At 50.5% G+C, this 19,223-nt stretch overlaps 7 protein-coding genes across 7 annotated transcripts; 2 read left to right on the top strand and 5 right to left on the bottom strand.

The window, feature by feature from the left end:
• Positions 1 to 568: 568 nt before the first annotated feature.
• On the top strand, positions 569 to 1,729 carry CGCS363_v011943 (uncharacterized protein; the record flags this gene model as incomplete). Its single annotated transcript, XM_036643792.1, has 1 exon — positions 569 to 1,729. One exon carries the CDS (start codon positions 569 to 571, stop codon positions 1,727 to 1,729), a length of 1,161 nt encoding a protein of 386 aa, XP_036490358.1.
• A 2,293-nt stretch (positions 1,730 to 4,022) lies between these two features.
• mlcE-1 (Efflux pump mlcE) lies at positions 4,023 to 8,606 on the bottom strand (the record flags this gene model as incomplete). The annotated part of the gene is made up of 9 exons (XM_036643793.1): positions 4,023 to 4,403; positions 4,456 to 4,616; positions 4,670 to 5,179; positions 5,236 to 5,506; positions 5,565 to 5,616; positions 5,678 to 5,754; positions 5,811 to 6,060; positions 7,688 to 8,538; positions 8,604 to 8,606. 9 exons carry the CDS (start codon positions 8,604 to 8,606, stop codon positions 4,023 to 4,025), a joined length of 2,556 nt encoding a protein of 851 aa, XP_036491116.1.
• A 1,778-nt stretch (positions 8,607 to 10,384) lies between these two features.
• Positions 10,385 to 11,731, bottom strand: ccsF-0 (Diels-Alderase ccsF; the record flags this gene model as incomplete). Its single annotated transcript, XM_036643794.1, has 1 exon — positions 10,385 to 11,731. The coding sequence occupies one exon, from the start codon at positions 11,729 to 11,731 to the stop codon at positions 10,385 to 10,387; it is 1,347 nt and encodes a 448-aa protein (XP_036491014.1).
• Positions 11,732 to 12,335: 604 nt separating this feature from the next.
• Positions 12,336 to 13,523, top strand: ccsC-1 (Trans-enoyl reductase ccsC; the record flags this gene model as incomplete). Its single annotated transcript, XM_036643795.1, has 2 exons — positions 12,336 to 12,916; positions 13,109 to 13,523. 2 exons carry the CDS (start codon positions 12,336 to 12,338, stop codon positions 13,521 to 13,523), a joined length of 996 nt encoding a protein of 331 aa, XP_036491016.1.
• A 227-nt stretch (positions 13,524 to 13,750) lies between these two features.
• On the bottom strand, positions 13,751 to 15,073 carry ccsE-0 (Hydrolyase ccsE; the record flags this gene model as incomplete). Its single annotated transcript, XM_036643796.1, has 1 exon — positions 13,751 to 15,073. One exon carries the CDS (start codon positions 15,071 to 15,073, stop codon positions 13,751 to 13,753), a length of 1,323 nt encoding a protein of 440 aa, XP_036491015.1.
• A 1,623-nt stretch (positions 15,074 to 16,696) lies between these two features.
• Positions 16,697 to 17,612, bottom strand: BOA3-2 (Cytochrome P450 monooxygenase BOA3; the record flags this gene model as incomplete). The annotated part of the gene is made up of 2 exons (XM_036643797.1): positions 16,697 to 17,041; positions 17,097 to 17,612. The coding sequence occupies 2 exons, from the start codon at positions 17,610 to 17,612 to the stop codon at positions 16,697 to 16,699; spliced, it is 861 nt and encodes a 286-aa protein (XP_036490801.1).
• Positions 17,613 to 17,843: 231 nt separating this feature from the next.
• BOA3-1 (Cytochrome P450 monooxygenase BOA3) lies at positions 17,844 to 18,658 on the bottom strand (the record flags this gene model as incomplete). Its single annotated transcript, XM_036643798.1, has 5 exons — positions 17,844 to 18,106; positions 18,159 to 18,218; positions 18,288 to 18,337; positions 18,395 to 18,507; positions 18,599 to 18,658. The coding sequence occupies 5 exons, from the start codon at positions 18,656 to 18,658 to the stop codon at positions 17,844 to 17,846; spliced, it is 546 nt and encodes a 181-aa protein (XP_036490800.1).
• Between the last annotated feature and the right edge of the window lie 565 nt (positions 18,659 to 19,223).

The raw sequence follows: 19,223 nt of genomic DNA on the forward strand, positions 1-19,223 counted from the left end.
ATTTTCAGTCTCATCTGAATGCCTCACTTTGCTCGGGAATCATGAAAATTTGAATTTTCACCAGCCCCTTTCTCACGGACGAGCATTTGTAGTCATTAATTCTTTTAGGCAAATGCCGAGAAATAAGAAAACAATAACCTAATATCGTACTCAAGCCGTGGCTTACTCCAACTCCTTGGCAGTTTCACTGGATTGACGGACAGCTTACCACAGTAGATAGTGGAGCCAGCTGGCAACGGCTGGAGTCTCTATCGATCGCCACAAGAAAATCGGAGCTTGGACACCATTTTCTCTCACGGCGTCATCGTGAGAAAGACAATCACCTCCCCTACAAGACTCGGAACCTTGACGCAGGTGATCGGCGTAAAAGAGCCTCAGTGTGTTGAAACAGAGATATCCAATCAATTCACTGACACAGTAAGCAGTCACTCCGGAGGCCATCAGGGTGTCGAAGACCCACCCACGAAGTCGCCATTTAATACTGAGATGCTCTTTCCACTTTCTCACACATTACTCTGATAACACCTGCTCAACTCGTTTCTCATATATTGTATTGAACTTCTCTGTCATGGGAAGACTTCAACCTTCAGTCGGCCAGCCGCCGGCGAGCTTCCGGAAAGCCGCCCGGGCTAAGAAGGCCAAGGTCACGCTTAACCAGCTCATTCCATCGCTCCTCCCTACACATCCCCGCGCTCGCAAGGGAATCGACACTGCAGAACTCATTGTTGAGCCAAAGCCAGCGAAGAAGCAGCTGGACACCTCAAAAGATGGTTCAGCCAGGCCACTTGAAGCAGACTCCCCACCAAGTGTTGTCCTTCGCGTGGCGGATACTCTCACGGCAGCTCACTCCCTCATATCTGACCGACCAGGTGAGGGCCGGGTCGCCATTCTCAACATGGCTTCACCGCTTACGCCTGGAGGCGGGTTCATCAATGGAGCGGGGAGCCAGGAGGAGTCACTCTGCATGAGATGTACTTTGCTTCCTTCTCTCAAGGATGAATGGTACAGGCTGCCAGAGCTTGGTGCAATCTATACTCCCGATGTCTTGGTCTTCCGGGGAGAGGACTCCGACGAAGTGCTAGAGAAGAAGGAACGCTGGTTCGTCGACTGCATTAGTGCGGCGATGCTGCGGAACCCAGAGACATACCGAGACGAGGCAACGGGATTCAGTAGCTACGTCAACTACACGGATCGCCAGCTCGTCCTCGAAAAGATGAAGATGGTTCTGCGCATTTGTCAAGCCAGGGGTGTGAAGAAGGTAGTTCTCGGGGCATGGGGTTGTGGCGCTTTTGGTAATCCGGTCGGGGAGGTTGCTTCGGCTTGGAAGAAGGTGCTCCTCCCTCGAAACGACAATAAGGGAAAGAAGAAGGGCAACAAGGAAACTTGGAATGATATTGACAAAGTTGTCTTTGCCATCAAAGACGCCGGTATGGCTGATGCGTTCGAGGCGGCGTTTGGCAAGGGGTTGACGCGGGAAGAAGCCGACGAATCAGGGGATGAGGATGAGAGTGAAGTCGACCCCGAGGAGGCGAATAGGGCTGAGCTTCAAGAGCGTATACGTGAATTGGAAGAACGCATCGAAAAGACCGTGAAAGCGCAACTCAAGGAAGGTTTAAGGGGGATACTTGCGGGGCTGGAGAGCCAATTGCCTTCAAAGGAGAGAGGGAACGCCGCCGACGAGGTCTCCGAAGAGAAGTCCGAAGAGGAGTCCGAAGAGGAAGAATATTAGCTTACTGAGATGTTTTGTGGAATAATTGCAGAACACCTCCAAAATACAGTACTAGGTGCATGAAGAGTCTCATTCCGAGGGCCACGGCCTCCTTCGGTGGCATGCGCAAATCATCTTCCTTCTGGCTCCGTGCTTTCTGAAAGGCCTCGGCTAGCTTACCTCAAACGTCTCAAAAGAATCGAGCGACAAGTTGAATGATCATCCTCTGCTTATGGATACTTCCGTCGGAGTCGGCGGGCAGCTCAAGCGAACAGCAAAATGTCCGATACCCGAATTTCCGAGGCTTAAATCACGAGCATAAGTTGGGCATAGTCATGTCTTCATAAAGAACTCAGAATCTCCAAATATTTACGCGTTGAGCAACTTTCTCGTACGAACTTTCCTTGATTGTCCCAAGAAAGCCATTAGAGCCGCGCCTTAAACCGACTCGTTCGGGGGCCGGTATTCTCTCCGGAGCTATTGTGGGTCACATTGCCGAAGCCTTCGGTGCGGCCCCGGCCCCAACTCCGGCCCGAGTGTCGCAACAGGGTTTGCTGGCCGAACGGCGAAATATGAGTGGATCGGTTTCGGCATACAAGACGTTGCGCGAGTAAGGCTCTGTGGACTTCGTCGCTTCAATTACGGTCTTCAGTAAAAGCCGACCATATAGCTGATGCCCAGCCCATGTGTCAGACCAGACTGAAACGCCCAATTGCCTAGGTACTGACCAGAAAGGATTCGACTCTTCGGCAAACTTTTCAGCAATTAGCTCCTCCCGCTTCCAGACGACTGCCATCCGAACTTCCTCCCTCTCCCGCGCGCATCTCCTTCGTAAACCTCTCACGATGGCGACCGCCCCGACGACCTTTCCTCAGTTTTCGAGCCTCCCCACGGAGCTCCGCCGTTCTATCTGGGAAGAAGCGGTGGCTGGCCCATCAATGCACGTCGTTGATGTTTGCTTTCCATCGCGTCGAGGTAATAGCCGCAGCAGACGTGCTTTTCAGGGGTTAACCCTTGCAGCCAATCATCATCCTCCGCGAGAAGCCTCTTCTTGGAGCAGGCACGAGTACATCGCCTTCCTCGACAGTGTACCAAGCATTCAAGATGAAGACAGCCGGCCGACAATGACATGGCCGCGCCGCAGTACGCGAGACCCTAGTATGTATCTTCACAGAAGGTTTCAGCGCCAGGCCTGTCATGAGGCGGCATCGGTGTCGTCTCTCAAAGCTGCAAACATCAACACCGTCTACTTCCCTGGCCAAGCCAGAAAGTTTGAGTATGACAACGACCGAGACGTGCTGCATCTCCGTTTTTCCAGCCAGTACCACGCCGAGTATGTCGAGCAGACGAGTTCATCGCACGGCAGTTCCCATTTCAGCAGTATAGCCGAAGCTCTAGAGGCTCACTGGAGTACAGAGATGGCGCTCACTGTGTGGCAGGCACGACGCATAGCCATCGATGTTAGAGAGACATCGATGCCCTTGAGTCTAGTCGAGATTGAGTATTTGGCATCTTGTATTCAGAAAGGCTTGGAATGCATTTACCTGATAGACGATGCTGAGGAAGAGGGCAGTAAGAGTGGACCAGAGCATCTCAATGCGTCGAGTCTTCAACAGAGAAGGAGACTTTATCGCTTACTGCATAGCAGACAGCTGAAGCAAAACGTCGCAAGAGAGCCCGACGTTTTTCAGGGCGTCGGGAAAACGTACCGAGAGGTCTTCGATTTCGAGAAACTTGGATGGACTGAGGCTCATCCTGCATTTGGCTTTGCATGCCGCCTCTTCGCGTCAATTGATGCACAGCAATATGACGGTGGCGAGGAAGTCTTTAAAGGAGTCAGGGTATTATTAGCAGAAGATGACTTTGTATAGCACCTTAGAGAGCGTGCGTTGCAAGATACTCATGAGTTCAGCAAGGGTCAATGAAGAGATCACTTAGCTCCTTAAGTTTATGCTACTTAGTCTCATTTCACCAATTTCACGGTCAGGAATTGCGTCCCTGCATGTTTTACTCAAGATGAATATGCCCTTCCCAAGACGATAATTGGAAGAGTGACATGAGCGACGAATGAGAGTCGCGTGGATCACCAAAATCCAAATACCAGCTCAGAGTTGACAAAAGCTCATGTAGTCTTGGCCGTATGGGTATGGCTCATAGAAATGAATTTAATGGTTAGCTTCATTGCTTTTGTTGGGCCAATACGTCTATTTCACGACACTGAAGGTTGCTTCAATAACTAAGGTACCTATATATACGTGATTGGTAGACCACCAAGGCTGAGCTGAACCACAGGCTTCTACACCTTGTTGCCGATTCATTTAGATGCTTTCGCCGCTCCGGCTTCCTTCTTCCTGACGTCATAAAAACCCAAACCCCAAGTAGAAAAGAACATGGCTACAGAGAGGCCCGTGGTGATATACATCGTTCTCTGGAAAGCGACGGCCCATGCCTTTACCACGTTGGGCAGGTCAGCAGCAGACACCTGGCTCCTGAAAGCGGTCGCGCCCGCTGTGAGAACGGCTTTTGGATTCACATTAGGCGCATGTATCTGAATCTGGTTGATGACGGTGTTATCGAAAACCGTGTTGCCAATACTGATGAGCACCGCACCGCCGAGTCCTTGTACGAAAACAAGGATGGTGAGGGCGATGGCCACCAGTGTTGGCGGAAGCGCCGTTTGAACAGCGACGATAGCCTGGCTCAGAAGTAAGCGATCTAAACCTTTGAAGTCGTGCTGTAGAACCTACCATCTGCAGTCCTAGACCTCTGCCACATCCGTATAGAATCTGATAACCAATCCATTTCCCCGCACTTGTATCGGTAGACCAGGTAGTTATCAGACCTGCACCAATTGAGGTCAGAATGGCCGCAAATACTGCCCACGGTAGGTAGTAGCCCAGTTTGGAAACTGTTTCCTGTCAATATGTTGTTCTCTGAGAGTTTTGAACCGTTGATTCTCACCCATCATGCCTGAGAGAAGAGTCATGACAATGGACCCGATGATACTTGGCAACATGTGGATGCCACTCTCCATAGGGCTGTCGCCAAGAATACTCTGGAAGTAAATAGGGATGAAGTAAGTCGCGATATACGTTATTCCAAACAAACAAGTATTCATTGCGGCTCCGCATGCCACGACCTTGTTCTTGAACATCTCAAGTGGCATGAGAGCATTCGCGCCAGCTCGGTATTCCCAGCCCATGAACAGAATGGTCGCTCCGGCAAACCCGCAGAAGAGTCCAATCACGATGGCGCTGCTCCAGGGGTATTCAGCACCACCGTAGTGGAGCGCTAGCAGGAGCTGGACGATGGCTCCAATCAGGATCCCTGAGCCTACAACATCGAACTTCTTCAGGATGTTGCGGTCAGTGAGCACCGCTGTGAACTTTGGTTTAGCCATCTGTTCAGGAATGTAGACCAGTGCAAGCAGAATGCAAGCAAAACCTCCGATGGGGAGATTAATCCAGAAGCCTGTGATGCTGGTCAGAACCTGCTGGTCCTAGAGACGGGCACTGCTTGATACTTACACCAGCGCCAATTGGTGTACTGTGTTAGCGAGCCACCAATGAGCGGGCCTGCAATCAGTCCGATTTGCGAGATCGCAAGCATGATGCCCATCATAGCGGGCCGCTGTTGAGCGGACACCATGCCGTAGATGATGATCATTGAGCCATTGAAAAGACCAGAAGCACCAATGCCAGCCACTGTTCGGCCCGCAATGAACTGAACTGATGATTGTGAGAGGGCGCAGATCAGTGAACCAACCTCGAATATGACTAGGAACACGATGTACGTCCACTACAACATGTGAGCGCTGATATGTAACATTTGGCCTTGGGTAAAATAAATCTCTCACCTTGTTACTGAAGTAAGTGAAGAACTTGCCGGTCAAAGGCTGTAAAGCCGATCTTTGGTATGTGAGCAATAACGTCTGATGGTTTGACCAACAGAACATGGCTCATGACTTACACAGCTAATTGATACGAACTCACGTACCAGCCGATATCTTTGACAGAGTGAAACTCATTGGTAACAGTAGGGGTTGCCTTTGTGCACCATTAGCTATATGAGAATTGCTCAAAGAGTGTTCTGATTTACGTACCGTTGAGAGGATCGCATTGTCTAAATTAATTAGTATGGCGCTCAGGTTGAGAGCTGCCATTGCGAATAGCAGCTTGTAGCCTGTGACGTGCTTTGGTCCATCGTTGATATCCTCTAGGGGGTCTTGGAGCTCCTTATCCGCAGCTCCCAACGTATCATCGCCCGACGCTGGCTCGATGTCTTCATTTCCGATGAACTTGGTGTCTTCTGTAAAAGAGCCACGTGACTCTAGCACATTGGGTGTAATATCACTGTTTTTGGGCTCCATTAGCTTTGAGGCGAACGATGAGATCCTGCGAGATGGATCTACAAAAATGGTGAGAACGGGTGGCTAGGCTGTGAGGGTTCAGTAGTGCAGTAGTACAGAAAACCACAGCGCATCGTTCAAGTGGTAATACAGGCTTAATGTGCAGGCCTTAAGTCACCGAACATTCAAATCTTCGGGGATTAGATGCCCTGGAATCGGTACACATCGCTTAAGGTTTTGACCGACTCAGCAGGTGGTATCACTCTGTCTCGCGTGCCGCCGTACTGTCGATCATCATTGCAGAGTTCAGCATCCTCTGAAGGAAGGTACATGCCCTGGATAACATTACTTGTTCTAGAAGTCCCTTTGCCATGTGCAATTCATGCTCAGAGTCTATAGCCTCGAACCTACTGCACGGCGGTATCTTATAATACGGCACAAAAGCTTATGCCGTCGGGTGTGCCAGCCGGCGGATGTGCGAACAAGCTACCATGAGGAAAGTCAGTACTTCCCGCACTCACTATGGGAAGTTGAGCTTGAATCGCATAGAAAGAGCTATCCTCGCCGAGAGTCAGCCGAAGATCAGTTGGTTTTCTGTTGCATATATCTTGACAATAATCTTGCACACAATCGGCGCGGTAATCTGTATTAACCCCCGTTGAAAGCTCCCAAACGGGAACAAGATCACACTGTACTCGGACCGCTTGGGTCGGTTGACGCCGCCGGTGATTTCTAGTAACCCCCCTTGCCCCTGTTTGGCAAGTCTACGTTGGATCCAGCAACTTTCAGATCTGGATTGGGATAGCAAGAAGACTAAGACATGAGCACATACAGAAAGACGCGCCGAGCTATTCCATTCTGTTATGTATGAAGCATCCTCCGGCACAGGAGCGGTTCTCCCCGTCCTGCCGTGAGCTTGTCGTGAACTAAAGTACCCCAAATCCTCAGTGAGTCAGCCACCGCCACCACTTCACCCAGTTTGCATCTTGGTTCCCAGCTGTTTGTAGTTTGTAGCTTGTATCATGTGTCAACTAGTGCACAGCGGAAACCTTCAGCAGAGCATGAGTGCATATTCTGGAAGTTATCCGCGCGTGCCACCTCAGGCTTTCCGGGGTTCGTTTGATCTTAGTGTTAGTACCTGTACAGAGGAACCTTAACCATGTTCGGATTCGCTTCAGTAGCCACCGAGAAGTCTCCTGGCCGACCTACCCCTCACTGAGGGGAGCGGGGAAACACAGCTTAGGGGACCTGAGTCGAAGCTAGGGGAGTGTGAGTTCAACAGTTGAATCGCGAGCAGATGGTCCTGAGCAGAGAATTCGTGGTTCGCAGCACCACGTGCGTACCACGATGAAGAAGAATAGGGCCGATTTCTACATTGCTGCTCATCACTTCAGATGGGCAACTGGTTGTTGGAACAAGCTTCGATTTTTCTGCTCAATGCAGCATGCCGTTTAAACGTGCTTCGCCATCTTTGTTTGCTCTCGCTAATAAATCATGACAAAATTGTCAGCGCTCGACATCGATTGCGATGTCCCAGCTGCCCCCGTAGTAATCCAAGTTCTTCCCGAAACGCAGCAGCAGCACTTTCCATAGCTCTATTGTTGTCCTTGAACTCTCCCCAAAACACGCACCTGTCCGTTTCGCTGCCGGACAAAATCGCATCTAACGTCGGCTCGGTCTCTTCTGAGCTTGGCTGACGACCACGGGACTGGGTTTGCTTTGGGGCGTCCAAACCCCCGGAACCGACACTAATGTAGTGCTTTTCTGGGACGCCAAGCTGCACGCCAAGTGTGTTGAGCTTGTGCGTGACAACCTGCATCAGCACCAAGATCTTGAGGTCGTCATCCCCATCAAGAATCACATCTTCCACTCGCAGGTCGTAGAGAAGCTCTGCGATGTTTTCTCCGCTTTGCAGACCAGAATAGACGGCAGCAAAGATCTGGCGAAATGCCTGGAAGATCTTGGCGTAACACGAGAGTAATAGCAACTTCGTCGGTCCGTCGAGAGCTAACGGGGCTGTTCCGGATCCAGTGCGATCGTGTTTGGTGACGAGATTACTCAACGTCTGCGTATGTTGCAGAATATTTCGCAAGGTTGCCGTTGATCTACCTTTCGCTCCTCCTGGTGAAGTCTCGGCTTTTTGCACAGGATTTGACGGGACCAGCTCGAATAGACACGAAGTAAGGCTAGCAACCTCACATGTCAAGGCCGCATTGAATGAGCTTTCCAGCGGTGGGGGCGGGTCACACTGCTGGTCCTCAATTGGCGGCTCTGGTTCTTTTGGTGGAGGTTCCGAATTGTCAGACGAGGACTCGAGAGATTCACCTGAGCTACTTTGCTCCGATACCGAGTTGACAGAATTTGAGCCGTCGGAGCTCCAAGCCATCCAGTCCGTGGAAAGGTCAGATGCGAAGAAGTTCATCAGCTCGCCATCATGAGCCAAGACCCCAGATAGTGGTGGACTCTCCAAGCCGGACGCCATCTATATCAATCAGTATCGAATGAGGGCCGAGGAGTTAGGGGACTGCACCCAGTGCTTCTACTGACCATTGCAGGATCTATTGGGGTGAGTCCTGTGTGATTCTCTTCCCATGAACCTCGCCTATCGCATGGTTCTTGCCACAGCGCCGGCGGAATGAACGAAATTCCCCTCGGATCAACCAGATGAAGTGAAGCTGATCCTGCCCTCCCTGCTCGCGATCTCGGCGGGCGACCAACGCGACGAGAATGATTCTTCCTGCATTGAACTCCTTTACGACTGCATCTCTCGCATGATGGATTCGGGCCCCCAGCGGCAGGCCAGTCGCATCGTAACTTCTGTGCTCGGCATCGCTCGCAGGCTAGGCTGTTCGTGCGTTTGGAAGGATCGGTGGAAGACATGGTGGTGAGGTGCTGTAGTTTAGTTCGTGTCTTTCGGCCGGATACGAGCAAGCTTCACGTTGGCTTCAATGTGACATGAGGAGGCGAAAGTGTACGCCAGATGACATGAGAGTAAATGCGCTAGCGAAAAAGAAGAATCCGAGGATGTCGGGCCATATACGATAATTAGACGTCCGCTGCACAGTGAATTCAATGCTTGAGCTCGAAATCGGTAAAGTATGCGCTACTATCAGATCTAAGAAAAGATACTAATGCGACGATGTCTGCCCATCATCACATGGGTACGATACTCACTCAGAAGGTACTCGGTCCCGGCATGTCAGTAGTTGCATGCGGGTGCTCAAAGCTGACTCGTGATAAGGTTAAGCGATCATTAATCTTCAAAAAGACAGCCAGCATCAACTGTAGCTGGCGAACTCTAATAACCTGTAGGACGCTGTCAACGACAGAAGGTGAAGCGGAGGATACCGAAGTGTCAGCACTATGCAGGAGAGATGCTCCCAAATGAGGGGTAGCTACATGTATTGAGAGGAGCATCTTGCGGCCCTGACTCCCCGTGTCATGAAAGAACATGTTCTGGGTTACGCCTGACGGCATATCCACGGTAGGGATACTGTGCGAAGGATGCCCCTCAAAAGCAGTAAGGGTTACGTACAACAGAAACTCCCTCAAACTTTGAAGGCGACTTGCGTTGCAACGGGACGCTGGCATCCTAGGTAGAGCTAGGTGAGGGCAGCGAGCAAAGCCTTGTTAACCCCAGCCCAGACCCTTAAGCCCCGTCTTTATTGCCACGGGAAAGGTGGGAGTTCCATGGAACACACGGCACTTTTCGTTATCCGCATTCAGCCTCAGAAAGACGGAGCTCAGGCCACCGGGGGAGATACCGGTACTCGGACAGATACTCGGGTTGCGGAGCGTAGGGGATTTCCGGGGGTCGCGACATGCCCCTTCCCGATCATAACATCGTATCAGGGAGAAAGTAAGTCGCGGTTCCACTGTAAGTAAACAAGCTTTGTGGCAACATACGATTCCAGAGATCTCCTTGGTCGAAAGACTCAATCGATTTGTTTAACTACGGACCGACCTCTCAGCATGTAACAAACACCTGATTGCAACGTCAAGGGACATGGTCCAAGTTACCAGCTCACGTTGCTGACAGCTAGCACAACCGAAGCTTATGCTTTCGCGTTCTGAACTCTATTGTGACAACTGACTCGCCGTCCTCGCCGAACATCAGCCAAAGCTCATCCCATTACTGCGTTAATTACATCGCAAGGCTGTCCACACCACACCCAGTACCATGCAGCTGGTAAAAGGTTCACCTTTTAAACTTCATGTTTCGTTACTGCGAAGGCAACTACCCCTTTCAAAAGAAAGAAAACTACTCAAAGCAGTGTTTTGTGGCGGCGGAAAACCCAGATCAGTATCGAATTGCTTCATAATGAAGACTAGAACCCCAAACTAGCCAGCCAGGTCTCTGCACGCGCCTTCAGTTGACCCATCATTCCAACACCGTAGACCAGCCAGATCTTCCACCTCGCGAGCTCCTCCGGGAACTCCGCTTCTTCGGAAAACGCACTTCCTAAGTATTGACACCCCCCAATTTCACCTCCAAATACTCTGTTTGTGAATACCGCCAGACCTGTATCTCGGCCGAATGGCATTTGAACCTGAACATGTTGGTGCTCCAGCTCGAAGCGCCATTGCTTGCCGGCTGATGAAAACTCAACGATATGACCGGTCGAGCGTCCAGCAACTAAAGCACGAGCCCCACGTCCATGCTGAGTTGCCAAGACTTTTACATAGTCCCCCTCCGGCGGTTCATTAATAGGCGGTTCGCTGGCTTGTGTCGAGACCAGCTTCTGTCCATTTTTGAACAATATAGCCGTGTAGTGAGGGGTCCTGCCGCTGACTCTCGACGTGGGCTCCCAGTAGAAGAACGAGTACGGACCGGCAGTTCCGCGGATAATGCGGAAGCCCCAGATGATCTTGAACCAGTTGTCAATAGCCCACAGGTGAAAATGGCCGCCCATCCCGGAGTACGACACCGACCCACCCCGGCGTCCCTTGATTGTCAAGTTACCCCGGACCTGGGCAGCAGGGACGGTGCCATGCATGTGGAGCCCCGGTGCCACCTGTGTTGAGCTTCGCGGCGACGCGTGTAATGTTCCGTCGGGGAAATGGCCCGGGCCGGAGCCGGCGAGGAGGAAGCTTCCGTGGAACTTGGGCGTCCTCACGGAAAAGGTGGTACTGGCTCCGATTTCCGTTTCTCTAGGGACGCGAAATTCGAATGAGTGGCTGTCAGACGTCCAGATGCTGGCCACGAAATCCCCGCAGTCGTAGATGGAGGATTCGTCGACAAAAGCAAGCTCTTGGATCTTGGTGCCGTCTGCCAGCAAGGCGTAGAACTCAACATGGAGATTGCCTTGCCCGAAGAACGAATAGGAGGCATCTCGACCGAGAGAGAGGAAAATACCACTCGACCCGTCGTCAGACACACTATCAAAGACCCACTGCTCCCAGGAAGTTGAGTTGATGCCAGACAACTTGCCAATGGTGGGGTGCTCATCGTGCTTTCGTGGACCAAAGTGCACATCTCCCGCTACCATCTCATGAGACCCAATTCGGTGCTCTTTGCATCCTTGTTTCCAATCTTGTGATTGGCTTTGGGATATCCCGCGGGAATCGTTGCTAGTATCATCGGCCAGGTGCTTCTGCTCTTGGAATCTGTATTCCGTCGATACGGTTGTGACAGCCTCGAAGAGGATCAGACCCCACAGCTTCAAACGAACCATCGTCTCAACGTTTCGAGCTTGTGTTACGACGTATTTAAATGACTCATTCGAACCTTAAACGGCAGTTGAAGAAAGCGGTGAGAACAACAGAGAGTAACAGATGACTAGGGGACACACAGCAAAGGGTTGGAACATTAGAACAGGTCTTCCAATTGATATAACCCATACGGATTGGCAAACACTACAGCTGATGGGGCCAGCAATAACTCTAATTCAATGTCATAGCCAGAGTTTTAGGCTACATGTGGACCACTTATTCGAACGGCCATACCGATCCAATAGGCCGCTGCATCCCGACCACTCGGCCTCCAGACTGAAAGCCCCTGAGATTATAGCTACTCAACACATGATTGGAGGTTGAGAAGGCCACCCCTAGTCGGCAATTATCATTAATCGGATGTTTAGTACGAGAAATCTCGGGCCCGAATGCGACTGAGCAGCACCACCCGAATAGTCCCGTGTTAGCCAACGTTACACTGCTTCAAGCAGTGAGTTGCTTCGATGTTATGAGTTTATGAGGGCTATGTGCAACAGGCGTTGGTAGTCAGGAGCTGATCACAGCATTTATCCAATTTCTATCTTCGAGCATCTGATCTCTCACACAATGGGCTCACTTGGTCTTCCGAACTTGCCCGAAAGGCAACGCGCCATCATCCAAGCTCAAAGCCCACCAGGGAAGCTGGTTCTTACCTCTGATCGACTTGTGCCTAAGCCAGCATCCGATGAAGTTTTGGTTCGCGTCCATGCCGTTGCGGTGAATCCATCAGATTGGAAAATGTCCACGCAGTTTCCGTGCCCCGGGGCCGGATGCGGCATGGACTTTTCCGGAGTGGTGGTAGCGACCGGTCCCGGGCTTGATCCGGAAATAGGCGTTGGAGTTGGTGATGCCGTTGCTGGAGCGGTTCACGGAGCCAATCCCATAGATCCTCAAGCCGGCTCATTTGCAGAGTATACTTGTGCTTTTGCAGATCTCACGTGGAAAGTTCCTCGGTCATTGTCATTGACAGATGCTGCGGCAATCGGAGGCTGCTGTGTGGCTACGGTCGGGCTTGCCCTCTTCGCTGAGGATGCTCTGGGGCTCAAATTCGAGTTGAACCAGTCTTTTGAGAACTCCAAGCCACCTTTCGTGTTGATTTATGGCGGAAGTACTGCTTCAGGAACTATGGCGATCCAACTAGCTAAACTGTGAGTCATTGAATCTAAGGCTTCCTGTTGAAATTAACGGCTGATTATGTCTTGCCCATCTAGCTGTGGCTTTCGTGTGATCGCAACCTGCTCACCGAAGAATGCGAACATGGTGTTATCATATGGAGCAGAGCACACATTTGACTACAATAACGCATCTTGTGCAGCTGACATACGGTCTTACACCAAAAGTACACTTCATTATGTCTTGGATACCATCGTTGACCCAAAGTCTATCGTAGTCGCGGACAAGGCCATGGGACGTTCTGGTGGTCGATACGCTGGGCTTGAGGCTCTGCCTGAAGACGTGCTTGGTGGCACTGGCAGCACTCGAAAAACGATCAAGTGGACGTATGTCATGGGTACCAGCATGATCGGCAGAGAGGAGGGTCTTACGGGGCCCTATTACAGCAAGCCACGGCCCGAGAAGCGTGCTTTTGGAAAGTGGTGGTTCCGTACTGTTGTCCAAGAACTCATGGATAAAGGGTTACTGAAGCCCCATCCAGTGAAGCTAATGGACGGGGGGCTAGAGGCTGTTCCTGGAGGAGTAAAGCTGTTGCAAGAGAAGGCAGTGAGTGGCGGAAAGTTGGTATACACAGTTCAGTAGATCATTCAAACGAACGTTACAGTAAGCCTGCAGAAATTCTTCTTTCAATACCTAGTCTTTGGATTTTTTTGAGCTAAAGAATTGTACAACCTCTGTGACGGGGACCTGGCACAGCATTTATCATTCAAAACATCCTTGACTAGATCCGATAAATTAACGGGAAGTAGCTATGCTTCAAGTGTAGAAAACGATGTGAAGTACATGATATCATACTGAACTGCAAAATCTCATCTCGAAGGCCGATTGATCCCCAGTTGCTTGTCGAGAAATGCGAAGGTTTTGGTCGCAAGCGAGTTCCACGCTCCAACTTTGCCTGTCAAGGCCCCCTCCCCCACAGTCTCTGGGATCCAAACCTCCTTCTTCTCGAGAGGAACATGAACGAGCTCATCCATTATGCGTTGCGTGCTAGCATCGGGGAGTTGGTAGATAGCTTGAGATGCTCCTGTAACCAAGACAGGACACCTTACCTGCGACAAGATGGTTGCCCCGCCTCTTTCTTCATCCACATCCTTGTCTTTGAAGTCATCATCAGGTCGCCATCGCAGAGAGTACCTCCTGAATTCTCGAACAACATCCGCCGGCTTTCTCTGACCCATCACATGCATTGTCGTGGTAAACTCCCATTTGGTAGGGAAATCCAACGACATGTGAGAATTGCATGACCAGTCAAAGAAGCCGTCTGAGATCCAGCCGCTTAGCCACATGCGCACATACCAGCCCGGTAGTCTCGTCATAGCCAGCTCCCACATATCGTAGAGTGGGTCAGCTGAGATGCAGGCTGCGACGCGGGATGGTTCAGCGGCGGCTGTTCTTAGAGCGATGTATCCGCCCATAGAAATGCCTGCTACACAGACGCGGTCAAGGTCGAGATTGGCATCGGGCCGCTCTTTAGCCAAAGCCCATATCCCATCAAGAACACGTGAGAGAACCTTTTCGTAGTCAGGTCTCATTGGTTCACCATCGCGCTTCAGTGTGAGACCTTGCCCGGGACCATCGAAGTTGAGAACAGCATAGCCGAGCTCTGGGCCCAGAGTGCCGAAGACAAAATACAGTTCTTCCATGGTTGAGTCTGCACCACCGCAGTTGATGAGGAGAGGTGTCTTCTGCTCATTTCTCAATCTCTTTGCCTCCGGGGGCAGGAACAGGCGACCTGGAATGTCGATGTTGCCGAAGTGAAATGTCATGTTAAGAACTCTGCCTTCCATGAACTCAGTGGCTTTCTCAAAGTGCTCTGCGCTGAGCTCGCCACACTTCAAGACGCGGCGGTCCAGCGCTGGAAGCATGTATGGGGCAGCTCGGTAGTAGTTGGCAGCCCTTAGGTAGGCGGCCTTGGCTAGAGGCGTAAGGCCCTGGCGACTGGCATCCATAGCGGCCTGGCTTGCCCTGCTTGCCTGCTTCCACCAGGCGCGATACCAGCTTTCTGGGTCATGTTTCTTGATCTCGCCTACTGCCTCAAGAAACTCGGCAACATCGCACCCTCCGGTAGCAGTTGTCCCAAGGATGCGTGTAAGCTCAAAGTTGTAAAAGGAAGAAGAGAAGAAGTGATGCATTGTAGCATTCGATGGTTGTTCGTTGAAGTTTAGAGAGTTTCGAGCACCTGCCATCGATAAGTGCAAAGGCTTTTCGACAGAGTTGATATCAAAGGGTGGATGCTTTCAACACGCAAAGGGTAGAAGCAACTATCATTCCCGTACACGTAAGATTCATACAGGCAGGGAACTTACTGCAACTCAGATCTGAACAGTTCTGGGGCAGATTTCATGGCCAAACCGCATGCAACTGTCACTTGTGGGGAGTGCAACTTTGGCCGAACTGGCTGGGGTTGTTCGGAGTGACCGGTCGGAGGTTGGATGGCTCTCGGAAATTTCCCAGAATACACTTCTGACAGGATCAGAACCACCGGATTTCGCATGACTCGACGCTTGGCAGCTACAAAGTCACAGAACAGCTTGCATTATTTGCGGACCGAATTAATATACGACCGTACAATTCCGAAGAATCGTCGGGGCTGTGTTGAGACTCTCGTGGACACTGACCCCGTTACCACGACAACACCCTGTGCCCGAGACACGACAGAAACCGCTGCCAAACCGGTTGTTTTCCTTTACGGCTGAGACAAATTTGTGACAGCTTCACTTGTACGCATCCAGTATTGTACAGACTTTCCATTTTTTTTTTTTTTTTGGAGATACAGCCAAGATGGCAGTGGCATTCATCCACGTTGCCCCGTTGATCACTTCTTCGGCGTTGTTAGTGCTCCTCGATTTCATCATGGGATATTGAAAAGGCTCACTGATGACAATGTGAAACAGTTTGATGGGGTCCTTTGCCCAAGGAGTTGCTTTCAGGAGCTTTCAGAACTCAAAGTTAGGGTCAAAAGCTCGTCGCGAAGTCTTCCTTCACTGGGTAGAAATATTCGCTGGTTTTGCTTGGTCCATGGCTTTGGTGTTCATGTTCAACATCACCTTTATTGGTCTCAACCTCTATCTGGATCCTCCATCTGGCTTGCAACACGGAGGTGCCCCTCGCTGGCTTTGGGCTGCCGCACTGCTATGTAGCATGGGACACCCCAGGCCTCGAGAAGTTACGGCAGCTTTGATGCGTATTAGCAGAGGTGGTGATCAGTCTTACAGTGCAGAGAAGGTGGACTACTTCTTACAAGGATATCGTCGAGTCAACCTGGAGCATCTCTTCCTCACAGATGGTCCCAGCTGGATCTTCACTGTGGCAGCTGTTACCAAGAACCTGGGTGTTTGTTGGGGATGCCATTCTCAAAAGGCTTCTTTGGCGCTTGGAATAGTTGCCTTGATCATAAGCTGCTATGTTAGCGTCAGGGGAATCTTGCGGTCAAAATCAAAGACTTGAATATAATCAATAAATTCCAATCGTTGATTCTGTCACCAACTTCGTCAGCTATAGAACTCAGATGTACGCGAATGTGTTTAGATCAGTATTTAGAGGCCTTGAAAAATAAAGAAGAAAACGACGAAGAGGAAGAAAATGCTGTTCGTGCGCTAACGAAGGGGATAATACAGTCAATGATGGCTGTTAGACTAGGTCACATAACAACTATTGACTTTTTCATAATGCTGCTCTTTTTGAGAGCAGATACATTGAACACCGATGAAGCGAAGCAAACGAGGCATGCAGAGGTGATGCCTATATTATCTATTTCAAGTAGTGCGTGTATATCTCACTCGCAGGTCGGGTAGAACCCATAGAGCCTGAAACTTGCGTTCTCTATCCCAGTCAAACCTGGTATCATTGACCAGTTCCCAAGTGTATTCATATGCAAGACGCGCCAGTAGTAGTTTCAACTCGGTGTAGGCCAAGTTGATTCCCAAGCATACCCGAGGGCCAAGCGAGAATGGTTGCGACGCTTCCTTCAAGTCGTTACAAAACAATGGGTCAAAGTAGTCGTGAGATGCTGGAAGCCACCTCTCAGGATGGAACTCTTCAGGCTCAAAAAAGTAGTCGGGCCGGCGAGTGATACTCCAACCACTGGTCGAAACGACAGTCTGAATCATCATAATCCGTTAGCCAGGCACAAACTTCTGATATCAGGTTACGCACCCCTTTGGGAACGAAGTTTCCATCAACTTCTGCGCCAGGGCTTTCGCGAGGCAACCCAAATGTCAACGGCGGCATGATTCTCATGGTCTCCTCGATACATGCGCTGAGATAAGGCAACTGATGTACGGTGGTGCCGTTCATCTCAGACGCATCTGAGAACTTCTCCTGTAGTTCTCTCTGCAGGCGTTTCATCTTCTCTGGTCTCCTTGCAAGATAGTATGATGCAGCAGTAGCGGTCACTGCCGTGGTATCAAACCCTGCCGCGATGAGTACACCAGCCTGGTTTCCAAGCCACTCTTCAGACGCCACTTGCAGGAAGTTGTCAGGCTTCTCCTTCAAAAGGAAGCTGAACAAGTCCCGCTTTTGCTGATGAGATGGCCTGGACAGCCTCTTTCTTGTCATTGAAGTCTGGTATTTGAAGAAGCGGATGAATTGGCCGATGGAACTCCAAGGCACAACGAGCGGTAGCGTGAGCCATAGTATTGGAAGACGAGGTGCAATTTGCACAATACTCATGAAGTAGATAGCACCATGAATTGTGCTAATCCATGGATGAGTTGTGCCTTGAGAATGATAGTGAGCATTTGGTCTGGTATTCAAGCAAAGTTGCTGGTAGTTGGGAGCCAATTACCTGTTCCGAGTGCGCCAAATGCTTCTCCTAAGGCTAGTTCTCCGATTGTGTCAAAGACGAATGACTGCAGGAGCTGTCTATCATCAGAAACTGACAACTATTATCAATGGAGTAGTTCATGCCTTGTTGAGTGAAAGCCCCTGTTTTTCCGCGGCAATCTGATTGTCAATCTGGGTGATCAACATGTCCAGATTTGTCTTCAAGATCGGCTCTTGAGCCTGAAGCTCCTTGGCACTGAAGCCATAGGACAACAGCTTCTTAGTCTCTTTGTGCTTAATTGGGTCTCTCTCCATGACTATGGTGCTGTATCCGCTTGGACCTGTGTAGAATGATGATTTGAGAAAAGTCTGGCCCGTTTTGGAGGGGTTGCCATAAATGTCTACACGAAAGTATGGTCAGATTGGGGAAGGCTGTGGTGTGACTTTTCATACCTTGCAAGCTTTGGGCAGTATTGAAGCTGAGTTCATTAGGGGCCAGGCGTACAACATCACCTTTCCCAAAATATCAGATAAATCTCTGCGAATGGCTGATTTTGCCTTTGAATCGGCGCGTTTACTAACCATATTTCTGATGAAGCTTGTGTATGTACTCATGATAGTGGCCAGTAAGCCTACAAAGTTAGACGATAATCCACAAACAACCGAGAATGAGGAGGTACACGGCTCACCAGTGGTAGACATAGGACAACTCAGAGACTGCCGCAAGCTTGGGGCCTGGGAATCGAGCCAAGGGGTGAAAGTAAAGGAGGTATACTGAACGGCAGATACCATATATGGAGAGCTATTGTGAAATCATTCAGTCAGCCCCGATTTTCTTTATGATAAAGCAAGGTGTGCATTTGAAGCACGAAAGATTTCGAGATCAGACTGACCGTGAAAATGGCAAGCTTCACTACCTCCCCTGAGTCCCATAACTCTGTAAAAACACCCATCGTTCCGTGAATAGACTATGCGATTAGACTGAAGAGCGCTGCGGCAATACGGTGATGAATTTCAGTGGAAGGCACCAAATGCAGCGATGTCGGCCAACTGTGTGCGGATCGAAAAGGAAGCTTCCATGCAAGGAGTGGGTGTTGGGTGTATGTGTCAACCAGCCTCAAAAGCGGGCTACTTGCCATGCGCACACCCAAAAGTCGGGACGAACTATTCCACCAATTCTCGCGATAACACGTCGGAAATTTTGGCTAGGCGAGCTATCATTGTCGGTTAGTTCGGAGGTTTGGGTGACGGGGACCATAGGCCGAGTCGGGTGAATCACGAGGAAGCGGGCCTAGGGTATTCTTCCAGTAAACACGACCGGAGCCGGAGGGAGCCGGAGGCACAATTGACTTCGATCCAAAGTGGTGACTCCGAATTAGTGACAGAATAGAGTTAGACTATCTAGATAGCCTACCGTATAGCTTCAACTAACACATTCTGGAAGCCTTTTGTCATTGGCAACAGCATTGCTTTGACTTGCCTGCTGCATCATCTGGTTTTCAGCCTTCGTAGCAACAT

The sequence above is a fragment of the Colletotrichum siamense genome, assembly GCF_013390195.1.
Source record: "Colletotrichum siamense strain Cg363 chromosome Unknown KSG_Cg363_contig08, whole genome shotgun sequence".
Taxonomy (NCBI): Eukaryota; Fungi; Ascomycota; class Sordariomycetes; order Glomerellales; family Glomerellaceae; genus Colletotrichum; species Colletotrichum siamense.